The sequence below is a fragment of the Balaenoptera physalus genome (genome assembly GCF_965194825.1).
Source record: "Balaenoptera physalus genome assembly, chromosome: 14".
Classification (NCBI taxonomy): Eukaryota; Metazoa; Chordata; class Mammalia; order Artiodactyla; family Balaenopteridae; genus Balaenoptera; species Balaenoptera physalus.
Genome location: NC_138893.1, coordinates 39,720,334 through 39,735,270, shown reverse-complemented (window position 1 = coordinate 39,735,270; position 14,937 = coordinate 39,720,334). Strand labels below are relative to the sequence as shown.

The 14,937-nt window shown below is 47.9% G+C and overlaps 1 protein-coding gene across 47 annotated transcripts in view; it reads left to right on the top strand.

Annotated features, from left to right (window-relative positions):
- Positions 1–14,937, top strand: part of TCF7L2 (transcription factor 7 like 2) — a 196,217-nt gene that overhangs the window by 157,212 nt on the left and 24,068 nt on the right. For all 47 annotated transcript variants that reach the window (XM_082423302.1, XM_082423322.1, XM_082423291.1 and 44 more), the window contains one exon: positions 13,242–13,374. In XM_082423302.1, coding sequence (XP_082279428.1) covers positions 13,242–13,374 — 133 coding nt within the window. The remainder of the gene's footprint in view (positions 1–13,241; positions 13,375–14,937) is intronic.

The following is a 14,937-nucleotide window of genomic DNA, read 5'->3' as shown; positions in this document are numbered from 1 at the left end:
CAACATCATGAAAACAGCCCTGTGGCTTTGCAGATAAACAGCTGGGCAGTCGAGTCGGTAAATTAAAAACATCTCCTGTACGTTAGGTGTCTCGCGCCAGAAGAAACCGAATCTTTGCCACCGGTCTTGCTTCAAGCAAGACAGGGCCGGGATCCCATGTGGCAGTAGTAGGGGTGTTTTCTTACCTGCATGCAAATCAGAGTTGTGTGTTTGCTTTTGAAGAGGGCGAAATGATTTAATTAACACTTGGGGTGGGAAAGGACCTGAAAGGCGTTCTGGGTGACTTCTGTCCTCTGCAACTTTCTTGTGTCTTTAACCCCCTCCTGGAGCAGACACCCTCCCACACTCCCCTCCTTCATGGAAAAGAGAACGATTTCAGGCCTATGATGTCTGAGCCTCTCAACTCCAATTAAGTTAAACCCACACACATGTACCCGGCCCTGGAACCTAGGAGAGACCCCGGAAAAGTAAGTCGGGTTGGTGGGACTCAGGGATTGCCTTTTCTCTTTTCTCCTTTCTCCTTCTCTCCTCTCTCCTCTCTCCCTCTCCCTCCCTCTTTCTCTCTCCCCTTCTCATTCTGGGGAAGCTCACAAAACTCACAATCAAAAAAGCGAGTCAGCCTTCAGACTACTGGAATGCCAGTGAACACAGGAAGCTTCCGTTCTTCTGCTTCCAGAGAGGTCAGTTGAAAATCTTTCAGGCACAGTCTGTTACTCTGGAAGGAAAAGAGGGGTGTGTACGCGAGGCTGGCAAGGCCCTACCAAGTGTCACTCCTGTGTCACTGTGACAGGAAAATACACTTTCCCCCTCCCTCCCCCTCTCCCATGGCAGCCCTCTCCCTAAGAAATTTGTTTTGAGGGATTTGACAATCTTGCAGATAAAGTGCCTGCCTACTGCATTCGGTTGATCATTTTCCCTCACGGCTGACCGTAATTTCTTAGCTACTCTTAGCGGTAGCTCTGTCCCTGCTGCCCAAGGTAACGGGTGAGGGAGGGGAAGTCTGCTTAGTGCCCTGAGCTGGCTGGGGAAGATTGGCCTTCCCCCTTCCTTCACGGATTTCATAGTGGTACAGAGTAGAAACTAGGAGCAATTTCTTTTCATTAACTTTTAAAAATTTAATCTGCAACCAGTCGAACTAGATTATTTGGTTTCTTTTGTTTTATTTTGTTTTTGATTTCTGAGGCATGTGTGTGGAAAGGGAAGAATCAACAAAATAACTGCAGGCATTGTGAGCGAGAACTTGGAGCGTTTTGAGTACCCCAGGGCAGAAATTGGGAGCCATCTCCATCTTTTAAGATGCTTTTTTTCAGCTCTTTAAGTGAAAGGAATAAAGGGAGGGGAAGCTGGGAGGAAGAAGAAAAGTGAGAAAAGCAATAAGGGAGGAGAAAAAAAGCTGGCCCAGTTCCATCTTGAAGGTACAGAGAAAGTTTTTGTTGAGGTGGAGAGAAAGAAAACCAAAGCTATTATGTACCCTAGGGATACCATCTTAGTGGGAATGGAAGATTTGAGTGGGAAGGGAGGCACGGTGGCCTCTGGGCTCACTCTCTTCCACCAGTTGGGCAGTTGGCACCTCAATTTGAATTGCTGGGTGAGTAGTGGGGTGTGTGTGTGTGTGTGTGTGTGTGTGTGTGTGTGTGTGTGTGTTCATGTCCTTGCTTATGGTCTTGACCATTAAACCTTTGTGCTTTTTTTTTTTAATTCAGACGGTGGGAAGGAAAAACAAGACAAGAATAAATGGTCGTGTCAAGCTGTGTGTGCTCTTTCACTGTGTACTTTTCATAGTGGTTTTTGGGGGAGGGGGGAAGGGGTTAAAGAAAAAAAAAAGATGGGGAGGAGAGAAAGCTTGACTTTCATCACAATCCTTATGGTTCTATAGCGATGCAGACCTGGCTCCCCAAGTGCAAGCGAGCTGGAATCTGGAAAAGGGCGGGTGGGATTTGGGATTTCTTCTAACAATTTTTTTCCGCTTCACCCACCAGGGTGGGCTCCACTGGAAGAAAGAGAAGGAAAAATGACATGCCCTCATAGAGGAGCATACTTTGGAAGCTTGAGACATTTTTGAGCAATAAGGCTTTTGCAGTAGCAGGGCTTGTGTAAACTGTGTATTGTGGTTTCATATTTAATGCTAACTTTGTGTTGCTATGTCTTTGGTTGTATTTATTTTCAATCTCCAAATTTAGATGCTGCTGGCCTTTTAGGGCTCCAGTCTTGCTTGCGGTGTTTGTATTTTGTAAACTTAATATAAAATGTGTTTTGGAAACCTGAGCAAGAGACTGATGACAGCCTATTGTGCTGTTAATGATTAGGAAGAAGGCCCTTTTGCAATACCAATTTGGCGCTTAGAATACTTGATACTCTGTTCAACTCTCGGGTCAAATCCTTTGCCACAAGCTGTTAAGGGCATTCTCTTGAATTCGGAGGCGATTCCTTAATTGTCTTTATTATTGCTTTTGTTATTATTTTGTTGTTGTTAAATGGCCAAACAGAAACATTTGCAGTGGTCAGTCAGCTCTTAGATCCCATATTTGGGGGAAGAAGGAATGAAATATACTACACACTGTAAGAGTCCTTGTGTTTTCAAAATCATGAATTAAAATCCTATGTCATGTTGAACTATCAAGGTGGTAGATAGTTCTCTAGTTGAGCATGAAGGAATGACAGATGTATGTCTTGGTTTTCCTTTCTGGTTCTGTGCAACTTTCTAGTTCAATGTACAATTGTGTAAACTGTCATGAATTGTGGCGAAGATAGTGCAGGCAGGCACTGCAAGTGTATAAATTGTGTCGCCACAAATTTCCCACCCAGCACAGCCTCCCGTTTCCAGATTCCTGAAAGGTTCCAGACCTTTGTTTACTCAAATTACTTGGGTTACTTCTAGCGGTCCTGCTGCTTTGGGGACCGGGAAACCTCCATTCTTTATGGCTTATGTGAAGGGAGTTCCTTTGAAAGGGTAAATTCCCGACTCTGATGATACAGATATTATGATCTTTGTATTGTCACAACAGGCTGCTGCCTCCGTGTTTTCTGGAAGCAACGGAGCCTGCAACCTTGTATTTTTAGGGAAACCTCCCCTTTGTGGTTTGGGGATGGTGGAGGCCTGGCTGAGCTATGTCATGGAATTCTTTCCTTCTGCAATATTTTGGAATGTGATGAAATCCTGACATGCCCTCCAGATTACATACTTCTGCACACATTTGACGGCTTTTTTTTTTTTTTTTTTTTAAGTGAACTTTGCCTGGGTCATTCCCGTGTTACCTTAAACTTTCAACAGCTGCATTCAGAGGGGGTAGCGGTGCTGTGTCCTCACCGCCACACTGCATTTACGTGTCCTTTTACATGTATCATTTATGGAGGCTATAGATGTCTGTTAAAGAATGCCCATGTTTGGGACACTAACAGGGCAAAATAGAGCAGAAGAATGCAGTTTTGCCTTTGCTTTCGTCTTCTCTTTAATCTGTCTTTGCTGAATTCCTGCCAAATCCGAGGTTTGGCCATTTGTATCCGTGGGCCACGTGAAAATGTCCATCCCTCCTCTCAGTTCACCTGTTTGTTACTAGAGAGAAATCTACCTGCTCTCTGAAGGAAACTTATCAGACTCTTGTAACAGGCATGGTTTTCAAATACCATCTAGATTGGAAAGTTAGGCACAGGGTGTTTAAGAAATATGAAAGACGTTTTTATACAGCTGTTCGTTATAAATAAATTAGAAAGGTGGTATCAGATTTTGTTCACTGCTTCTTTATTGAAATCCCCAGGATGTAATAACCATTATGTACTTAAAACTTATTCTAAATCAAAATTGGTGATTTCCTTTCCATCTTATTTAGGAATCCCTAGATTTGGGGTTGTTGTGTTTGGTGGGGGGGGAGATGGTCTGGAAATCATTATTTTTTTAAAAGTTGTTTTAAATTTGAGCTTTTGGATTTCTTCATTTGGAACAGGTTAGTTTTATTCCTGGCTCTGTTTTGAAAATCGGCTCTCCTAGAAACAGCTGTACCCTCTTACCCAAGTCCCAAACATTCCCTGCAAACTCGGACACTTAACAAGATAGATTATGCTAACGCTAATCATTTAATGCCCAAGTAGTAGAAAAATATCTTGCGGGAGGATGGAGGTTGCCAATTCCTGGGGAATTACTTCAGGGTGGAGTGGCTGGTCCTCATCTCTGAGACCTGGCGGAGGATTAGGACGGTCAGAGGGCCCCCTTGTGCTGCCGTACCCCCTCACTCCCCTCCGGGATCCTGTGGCAGGCGGGAAGAAAACCCTGGGAACTCACTGGTCAGGGGCGAGCCTGGACCAGGCGGGCCAAGACTTAAGCTCGCAAGTGCTTTAAAGGTTAGTTGGGGGAAGCACAATGGGATGCTTTCTTTTTATTGGAAAATAAATGAGAATGAGTGGAAATGAATTATATTTAATGAACTTAACTGGAAGTAATTGTTCAAGAGCTTGTGAAAGCACAGCTTTGCTGGGTCGGGCCTTGGCTGCGATGTTCACAAAGCCAGGCAGCCGGAGCACATCTTTATTTTCAAGGTTTAAATGTTCCCATTCGTGTGTCCACTCCCCACCCTAACACCTCCAGCCCCCCTCCCACCCTCCCCTCCTCCTTTTGGGGGATTGAGAAAAGGTCATTAAGAAATGCTGAATTTGGCCCCTTAGACCCTTAATGCTTGGCAATCTGTTTGGTGTGTTACCCGCTGGGTTGTTACAGAAGGGGCAAAACAAACAAAAAAACAAACAAAAAACCCCCCCAAAACGACCCAAAAAAGGCCAAGAGCTTAGGATGGTTTGTGTTAGTTCTATGTATATGCATGTGTGTGTGAGAATGTGGATGAAAATTGGCTGCACATTTATTCTCTCCCTGCCTACCCTGTTCAATCATTTCCCTGCACGAGGAATTTTAATGCCTGTGTGAGTACAGGAGGAACTATGAGTCGGCAGAATTTCATAGACGGCTGGGAGAATCTTCTCTCTCCCTCTTCTTGCCGTCTAAGTGGATTTGATTCCAGAGAAAGAAGGGTTGCAGCGGGGAGGGAGAAAAAGTCAGCCATTGATAATTCACAAAACAAATAAGCAGCGCCCTGAGTTGCCAGGCTCTGGTGGTTGTAGAAGCTGTAACTTTGCAGCCTTATGCGCCACATGATTCAGGCCAGGTGATGCAGGCTGGGTGATGCAGGGTGATACAGGCTATAGTTGCAGAATGGGTGTTTCTTTTCTGCATCTCATCATAGGTAGACCTCCTTTTTTCTCTTAACCACCTCATTTCTTCAAGCAAAACTTTCTCGGTGTTATTTATTATTTCCAACAGGCAGTGCTGTAGCCCTCAGTAGAAGTCTTGCCCAGGGAAACAGTGCCCCCTTAGCTGGGGGCAAGGCCTTAGAGTGGAGCAGTGCCCGACCATGAACGGCCCCTGCACTTGGTGGGTCCTCGCTGGCTGGGCTTCGGGCAGCTGTGAGGGGAGAGGGGCAGAGTAAAGGGTGGAAAGAGCCCTTCAGGCCGCGGTGGATGTCCGCCCGCCACCCTTCCCCTCTGTGCATGCAGGAGGCTTACGGGATGCAGTCGCGAGACGCCCAGCAGGTAAGTAAGGCTGTGCGCACCGGCCTGGATACAGGCTTCTCCCTGACGTCATCGTCCCAGTAACCCAAGTGGCTGCTCCTTGTTGATGCAGTGGGTTGTTTAGGCAGGAAGGTTACCGTCGCTGACCCTTCCACTCTGGTTCATAGCCCAAAAAAATAGGACTAGTTGAGTCAACAAGGGGTTGTTGATGAGGAAGAAACGGCCTCTCCTCACCCCAGCCCCTCCTCCTCATCTGCGCTCCATGACTCCAGTGACTAGCAGCGTCTAGTAACGTTTTGCTAGTCGCCATTGACCTTGGTGCAGCCATAGCAAGTGGCATCTGGAAAAAAATGCATAGAGATGAGCCATAAACCCATTTTTCAATGTAAACCTCGAGTGAACGGTGTCCCTTCCTGATGCTGATTTCAGACCCTGGGAGGGCCGGTCATCTAAGACTCTGAAGACCCTTCATATCCACCCTGGGGAGGGGAGAAGGCTGACAAATGCTCCTCTGTGCTGCTTTTGTTTTATTGTGCTGGCCCCGTAAAGGCGCTTTCTGGCCCCATTTTTCTTCTTCAGAAAGGGAGAGCCATAGGGGAGTATTGAAGAGGAGGGCCGGCCACCCGAGAGGCCAGGGCCAGCAATGGCTCTATTTGTTTTCAACGTCTGTTGATTAATAGGTTGCAGGGTGAATGGCGAGCTTTCATTCCCTTTGGGTTCCCCACAGTTAGAGAAGGTGGAGGGGTTGGGGTGAGAGGAGGGCCGGCAGGGGGATCTAGAAGGGCCTGAATCACCCTTTCACTTGCCGGGTTCCCGATCGAGAGCAACATTTGGTGGACGGGTGTGTGGGCGCTCGGCGATGAGGGTGGCATGGCCAGAACACCGGGCTTCAGGGTTCTCGAGGGGTCAAAGGTCAGCCGCAGGGGGTGCCCCCTCCCCGCTCCTCCCACTGCAGTAGGATGAATACTTTGGGTGGAAAGGCTTTGTGCGCTTTGAGGGCTGTTAAAGGACCTTTTCTTTCTAATTTCACTATTCAGTGCTCAAAACCCATAGGGCTTGACGAACAGAACCGGGGGGGGGGGGAGAAATGAGTAACAGCCATTCCTCCAGGTAGAAAACATAAAGCCTCAATAATTTAAAGTCAGATGAGGATTTTGGTTCCTTTTAAATAGATAATGTTTACTTCATTTGATAAGTTCGCGTTTTTAGCTGACTTTTCCTTTTCTGCCAGAACTGACCACATCTATCACCAGAATCCTGATGGGCCCTGATATCGCTTGTGTCTGTATTTGAGAAGCAGAAGCATGCCACTAAATGTTTTACACCCCTCCCTCCATAATCCGCCACATGGTGTAAAAATCCCTGCTAAAAATGCCTCGTGCTCCATAGCAAGGGCGTGCCTGGCTGAGGCGGGCAGCCCTGAGCTACTCCTCATTGGGGGTTGGCGGGAGCATTGTGTGCTGAACTGGTCTAGGTTCCAGAGACTGGTAGGGGGGAGTATGGGGGACAGATCCCCTTAGGAGTCCTGAAGCATCTGTGTCCAGCTGGGAAGGCTGGCCCAGGCTGGGCTTACTGGGTGCAGCAGCTCACTACCCCACCTGGCAGTGAACCCCGTCCCAGGGCTCGTCTCCGCAGACACAGCAGCAGGAGGTCGAGTCAGACAGGTGAGCTCGCAAAGCCTGTGACCTGGGACAGGTTTCCTCACCTGCTGGGTGGAACTAATAACAAATGCAACTACTTCATAGGTTTCTTTGTGAGGACTGAATAAAGTCTGTCACACTCAACACAGGGGCCAGGCTCCATTGGATGTGGCAGCTGTGAGCTGCGCTGGTGTGAGCCAGAGAGGTCTCGGTCAGAGGGCTGTCTAGGCAAGGGGTCCTGAGTGGCGCTCTGGGTGAGTTTCAGGCACTGGTAGTGCTGGTGTGTATGGGCAACTGTGGCCTAACTCCCTGACCTTGTGTGGAATATTTTAGGAATGTTTGCTGTTTTTTGTGGCTCAGGGATTGCCAGCGCTCATCATATTCTTTCAGGCTTAACTAGCAGCACCTTAAGCTCTCCATGCAGCCTCCCATGATTGCCACTCTCACAACCTTGAACTTCAGTTAGCTGTCCCTGGAGGTAATGATTTCGCACCCCTGGGTAGTTTTGAAGACATATTTAATATTTAGATAAAGCGCTTGCCTAAGAGGCACCTAGTTTTATGTTACAGTTGTTTGCCTTGAACACTGGACTCTGTAGAAAGATAAAAGAGGGAGGAGATACATATTTCAGCCTGTTTACCCCACCAACACTCCCAGCAGACATTGTAGCTTTAATTTAGATTTCCTGGATGCATTTCTGGAAGGTTTTCCATGTCCCTCACAAAAGGTACTTTTCACATCTGAATTTTCTTAGGGTTGTACAGTTTTGAACACAATCCTTAAAGACCTCTCTAAAGAAGTGGGAGCTGTTCCTAGCGAAGGGGAAAGTCTTAAGGGACATTTCCTATTTGGGGGGGTGGTTCCGTGTTTCATTTATATCAGCTCCTACTTCGAGGCCCTCCCCCTGTTTCTGGAAGGACCTTGGTTGTCGTTGGCTATTCTTATTTAACTTTCAACTCTTCTGTGACAGTGTTATTTATTAGCATAATAAAGTGATGGTTTTTCTCAAAAGACATAATAAAATATATTTATGGACAAAACATCACATTTTTAGAAGGGCGTGCACCTGAGGGAGGGTGGCTGCAGGACGTCAGTGTACTTACTCTTGCCCCGCCGTGCACGTCTTTGCCTTTGCAGTAAGGAGTGCGGTCTGGGACTGCGTTGCCCCCTGTGAATTTAATGACAAGAGACCGGAGGGGTAGCAGACGTCACCTTCACGGTGCCCTCGTTGTTAGTATTCATTGGACTGTAGTTGTCAAAGCTTCTTTGCACATGCGTGGACGTGCCAGGCACTGTGCTAACACGCACTTTACAGGCATGATCTCTTTTTTTTTTAATTTTTTAAAAAAATTTTATTTATTTTTGGCTGTGTTGGGTCTTCATTTCTATGCGAGGGCTTTCTCTAGTTGCGGCGACGGGGGGGCCACTCTTCATCGCGGTGCGCAGGCCTCTCACTATCGCGGCCTCTCTTGTTGCGGAGCACAGGCTCCAGACGCGCAGGCTCAGTAATTGTGGCTCACGGGCCCAGTCGCTCCGCGGCATGTGGGATCTTCCCAGACCAGGGTTCGAACCCGTGTCCCCTGCATTGGCAGGCAGATTCCCAACCACTGCGCCACCAGGGAAGCCCACGATCTCTTTTAATTTTCACAACAACCCTATTAGGTAGACACAGTTCTCATCTGGAGTTTACACAGAAACGAAGGCCTGTGAGAGGTTATACAGCTGGATTGAAGTAGGATTTAAACCCGAGTCTTCCTGGAATTCTCAGACTGCACTCTCGGTCACCGTGTGCAAGCCAGTGGGCTCTAAACCCATTTTTTAAAGACGCTGTTATAATAAGGTATTGGACTGAATGGTTTCTGACGTGCTCTCCACCTCCCCAGCTCTACTCTGTGATTCTGAGTAGGCGCCATTTAAGAGCAGCGCCATTTACTGAAATCAATCTGTGAGGCTGGCTCTGTCTGTCCTTCTCTTCTTCTGATGCTTACTGTTGCAATTTGGTGGTTCTTACGCAGTTTATGAGAGTGTGCTCTCCACTCCCACAGGCTGGGCATTACAGGGGACACAAAGTTCTGCAACACATCGTCTTTGTCCTTCAGGGACTTAGCTATGGTGGCACCAAGAAAGGTTATTGCGACCCCTAGCAGTGGACATAATATGGTGCAGACAGAAAGGACTGTGGAGATCTGAGGCTGGAGAGACATGAGCATTTTCTAGAAGGACGTCCTCCCATCATAAAAGCAGTCCAGGTGCAGGCAGGTTCAGTGGGAGTGGCAATTAGACCCTGGTTTCTACACGTATGACTGCATCTCCCTGGGCTTGCTTAGGAACCAGCCAGCCTGGAGAGCCACGTGATTGTATTGTTTCTAGGGACTTGCCTGTCATGCGGTCACATCAGAAAAGAGTTCCATGTCTCAGTAGGACCTGCATCCCCCATCCCAAAGCCAGGCAGCATTTAAAACTTCAGATCCCTTTACCCTCCTCTGACCACCCCTCCCCATGCTACAGAGTTTTGACTGAACAGGAAGAAACTAATTGGCTAGTAGGCTGAGATGTGCAAAATAATATGAGAGTGATGGCAGCCAGAACAGGTGTCCAACTTTTCATTAGAATCCCCTTTTACATGTATCTAACAGGAAGAGGGAGAAGTTTTCTCACATACCTGTGAACTTCACTGTTGCCCAAATGCTGTCTTCATCCTTCAGTGGACAGGTAGAGAAAGAGGGTCTCCCCAGCGTTTCCTGCTTGGAAGACAGCCATGGAACTTGCACTTCTGAACCACAAACAGAACCGTGCCATCGGGCAGCTTCTCCCGAACAACAAAAATAACAATAATAATAAGCCACCATTCCTGTGCTTACCATGTGGCAGGTTTTGTGCTAAGCCCTTTCCATGGATTCTGTCAGAACTAGGACTCAATTCATGATTAGGACTCAAGTCTCTTAACATTTGTGCTTGTCTGGTGGTTCTCGTGGTTCTCTGGTCTAGGGGTCATGGCTAAACAGAAGAGACACCTGTGGTACTCCATAGGCAGACCCAAGATGCCTGGGTCCTGAGCCCAGACCTACCGAATCAGGTCCCTCCTGAGAGATTTCTTAGTATCAGGGATCCAAGTTCGTGATAAGCATCCTGAGAGATGCTTGACTCAACCAGAGCTGGGGAATGCAAGTCTCACTGCCCTTTTCCCATCACAGGTTTATACACTTGCTTTCTTCCATTGCTTGTGGTGGTCCCGTTCCCTGGAAGTCCTTCAAACTCCTAAGTGACGATCTTCCCTCCCTTGGGCTATCTGTGGTTCTTCCCATGGGTCCCACAGTTATTCCACACTTATTTTAAACTGTCTGGGACTGGTCGGCTTTCTTTTCCTTTTTTTAAATAAATAAATAAATAAATTTATTTATTTATTTATTTTTGGCTGCGTTGGGTCTTTGTTACTGCGCACGGGCTTTCTCTAGTTGCGGCGAGCGGGGGCCACTCTTTGTTGCGGTTCATGGCTTGTCACTGCGGTGGCTTCTTGTTGCGGAGCATGGGCTCTAGGCGCACGGGCTTCAGTAGTCGCAGCTCGTGGGCTCTAGAGCACAGGCTCAGTAGTTGTGGCGCACGGGCTTCAGTAGTTGTGGCTTGTGGGCTCTAGAGCGCAGGCTCAGTAGTTGTGGCGCATGGGCTTAGTTGCTCCGTGGCATGTGGGATCTTCCCGGACCAGGGCTCGAACCCATGTCCCCTGCATTGGCAGGCGGATTCTTTTTTTTTTTTAACTTATTTATTTTATTTTTGGCTGCATTGGGTCTTCGTTGCAGTGCATAGGCTTCTCACTGCGGTGGTTTCTCTTATTGCGGAGCACAGGTTCTAGGCTGGTGGGCTTCAGTAGTTGTGGCTTGTGGGCTCTAGAGCACAGGCTCAGTAGTTGTGGCGCACGGGCTTAGTTGTTCCATGGCATGTGGGATCTTCCCGGACCAGGGCTCGAACCCATGTCCCCTGCATTGGCAGGCGGATTCTTAACCACTGCGCCACCAGGGAAGCCCTGGTCTGCTTTCTTTCATTTCAGCGGGTGTGTGTCTTTCCAACCAGATAGAAAACTTCTAGAAGGCAGCAGCTGTCATTTTCCTTTCCTCCTAATGGTCTCCACTCCATGTGATATGTTTGTCTCTTGCTCTTTTCCCTCTCCACCCCAGCACACAGTGAGAGCTTATTTGCTGGTTATTTTTCAAGTTGTCCTAAATAGAAATGGTTCCTAAAAGACTCCTCAGTGCATGGCCATGAGATGCTGGCACTGGCCTTGGAGTGGCTGCCCTTCACTCAGCTGACTTGGGCCACGTCCAGACCTTCATAGCTGCTGACGAAGGAAGTGTTGCTGGGTGCTTTTAATTTCGGTGTTGTGATTGCAAAATGATAGTTCACGATACAAGGCTCCCATGAGCCTCTAGCTACCGTCTTTCTCTGAAAGTGTCCAGTTGTTTATAGGAATCATTAAACCCGGCTGTTGGGCGTGTTGGCTTCTCTTTCTGTGTTTTTTTCCTGGAGCATTTAGGAAAGCCATATTTTTCTTTCCAAACATACCCATGAAAAAGTTAGAAGCGCCTTTTAAAATGCCCTCCCCACAATTAACTGTGGTAAGAAATACTCTTATTATATCACACCCCTTCTTTCTTCACCCATTTAAAAAAAAAAAAAAAGGACAAGAAGAAAAACACAGAGAACTAACTGCTTGGTGGTCCCTGAACTCAAGAGGCGCTAGTGGGCAGCACTGGAACCTTCCTCCTTTTCTTTTAATGCATTTCCTTTTCCTTGATGTTAATGCAAGTTGTGCCTTCCTAAAAGTAATAAAAGGAAATGAAGACACGTTCTAAAATGAAACTTGACTCTAATCCATTCATCATCTAATACTGGCCTCTTTATCTTTGCTGGTACCTAATCTGGTTAAATGTCCCTGTTGTAGGATTTTAGTGAAAATCCTCTATTGGGAATAGGGTTTTTTGCAATTGGATTACTCTCGGTAAATGGCCCAGTAGTCCGCTTGTTTCAGCTTAAGTTTTTCTTTGTGATCTTGCTGGGCTGAGTTATAGCCTCTCCTAGTGGGCGGGGGAGGGGGTGGTTGAGACTGGGGTGGGGAAAGGAGCAGAAGATAATTTGGGAAGGTCTGGTTATTGCAACTAGGAAAATCTTTAAAATGCTTTTCTTTTTATTTTTTTCTCCTTCTCTCCACCTAGCAACTCTTCCCAAACGTAAAAATGCCTTGTACTTTGTTTTCTAGAACTGCCCATTTCTAAAATGCGTACATACCTTTTATTAGCCCAATTCATCATCATCCAGTTAATTTGTTAGCATTACGCATGACTTCCTAATGAGATTCCTAATGAACCTGGGCTGCTGTAATCTGCATAAAATATGCAGGTGCTCGCCTGGCAGTTTAGAGCTTTCTGGTGAAGTTCACACTCCCAACCAGACCATGAGTGAGGCTTTTCATCCTTGCTGTCTGTAAAAGACTGTAGTTTGCCCACTGGTTCTAAGGGGCCAGGAGGGGTTCAGAGCCTGGGGTGGTGGATGAGGAGGCTGGGTGGGTGGGATTAGGGCCCTGCCAGGTTTCTTGTAACCAAGGGTTTCCTTAGCCGGTTTTCCTAGCCTGTCCCCTGTGAAGCCTGCCTGCCTCCTGAAGGTCCCTCCCGTGGGTCCCTGGGGTAGGAGATCCCCGCCACCTTCAGGAACACAGTAGGCCTGGGGGATTAGAGCCCCCCACTTCCGATTTACCTGCTGATGGGAAGAGTGCAAACTCTTGGGCTCCATGATGGGGTCGTGGTGGAGAAGGTATTTTAAAAGCCAGGCCCAGGGGTGAGGTAAAGACTGAGGCGCACCTACCCAGAGAGCTGAATCACAGCTGTCTGTTATTTTAGTACATGGACCAGGGCCAGGGCAGTGGGCGGAGTTGACTGCATCTTACAAAGTCCAGGTTGGGAGGGTGTGGGGAGTGGTCAGGGCATCCTGAGGGTCGGGAGTCCTGGGCTGTCGGAACTGGCGTGACGGTGTCCTTCTCTGTTCTTTCCCTCCCCACAGTCGAACAAAGTGCCGGTTGTGCAACACCCCCACCATGTCCACCCTCTCACGCCTCTTATCACATACAGCAATGAACACTTCACGCCGGGAAACCCACCTCCACACTTACCAGCTGACGTAGACCCCAAAACAGGTAGGCCAAGTGCTTGGGTGCAAAGAGAGTGTGCTGGTCCCAGGGCCACCAGGGGACCTGCTGGGGAGGGATGTTGACTTGGGGGCTGGCTGCAGTGGGGAGGGATGTTGCCTTGGGGACTGGCTGCAGTGGTGATGGAGAGGCTTCTGTTTCTCTCCCGGATATTGACAAGGACGCTCTTTAGGGAGGCCAGAGCCTGGTGAGGGAGTGGATCTCTCCTCCCCTCTGGAGAAGTCCATTTGCAGTGCTAAGGATCTCTTCAGAGCTCCGGGTACGCCTGCAGGGGCTGTCTTGGGAACCTGGGTATGAGTCACTCGGTGATTCTTAGGAGTGGCTTATAACTCCAAGAGCCTCAAACAGACTCGGAGGCAGTAATAGTTTTGGAGGCATGTCATGGACTCCTCCTCAGCTCCTTGGGAGTATAAGAGCCCTAACAGCGTGTTTCCCTGAAGCCCCAGTTCCTTGGTGGCTAAGGGACTATAGTCACTTGACGATGACTTGGTGCAACCTCGAGAGACCACATCACGGGGTTCTGCATTCTGTCTGCTGGTTTCTTTGAGTTCTTCCTCCACTGCAATATCCTAGGTATTTATTATCAAGCCTGTTTTGCAGATGGGAAGACCCAAGTCCAACATGGTTTCCTCATTGCATCACGGAACAACCAATAGGGTCTCAGGCAGAAGATGCCACATTACTCCAGCTTTTATACTTGTCCCTCCTTTCCATCCCACGTGCTTTTTCCCTAAAGAGGAGAGAGGGAGAAGGCGAGGTTACTTACAGCTCTCCTGCAACAAGATATAAAACAAGGTGGGGTGGTCTTGGGAGAACAGCTAAGGCCAGGGGTGTATCTTTCTGACTGGGCGATGCACTGGCTCGGGTTGGTTTCTCTTCCCAGCTAGTTAATTAGAAGGATGGATTCAGAATGGCTATTCCCATGTCACTTTGTCGGAGGGAATTGTTTGGTGTTGAGCTGAGGTAGACTGCCTGTTCAGGCCGCCTTGGCTGCCCCTGAATGAAGCCACACATTAGCTGGCTTTCACCAGCTTCTGAGCCCCCTTTGTGCTCGTGGGGGACCGAGCCTGGTGCTTGGATGGCTGGAGGAGGCCGCCAGCCGGCCCCAGGCTCCACGAGTGAATGGCAGCTTCAACGTCTCATTTAAATAATGGTAGTACAGGGAACAGCTTTTAAATGGTTATCGTAAAGCATATGATTAACGTCTGCGGACTGTTTACTTTTCCTCTGCGAATGTTCTTTCAAGTGTGCGAATGGCTTGGTGTAGGGTCCAAGCCCAGCTAATCTGTTTGGTTTTTGTAATAGAGAGAAAACAATGTCTGCATGAAAATGTCACCCAGGGAGGCTTAATTTACAGATTAAAAGCTTCCTGAAAGAATTTAAAAAAAAAATGAAATAGTTTTCATCCGCGAACACGCAGCTCATGCCCTTAAATACTGTTTTAATTCTGAGGAATTGTTCATTTTGCTTCCCACCTGAGCTGCGTGGATCTGCTCCTCTGGGTCCAGATTGCTCCCAGCCCTCTTGATTTCTAAGGATTGATTGCAGGAT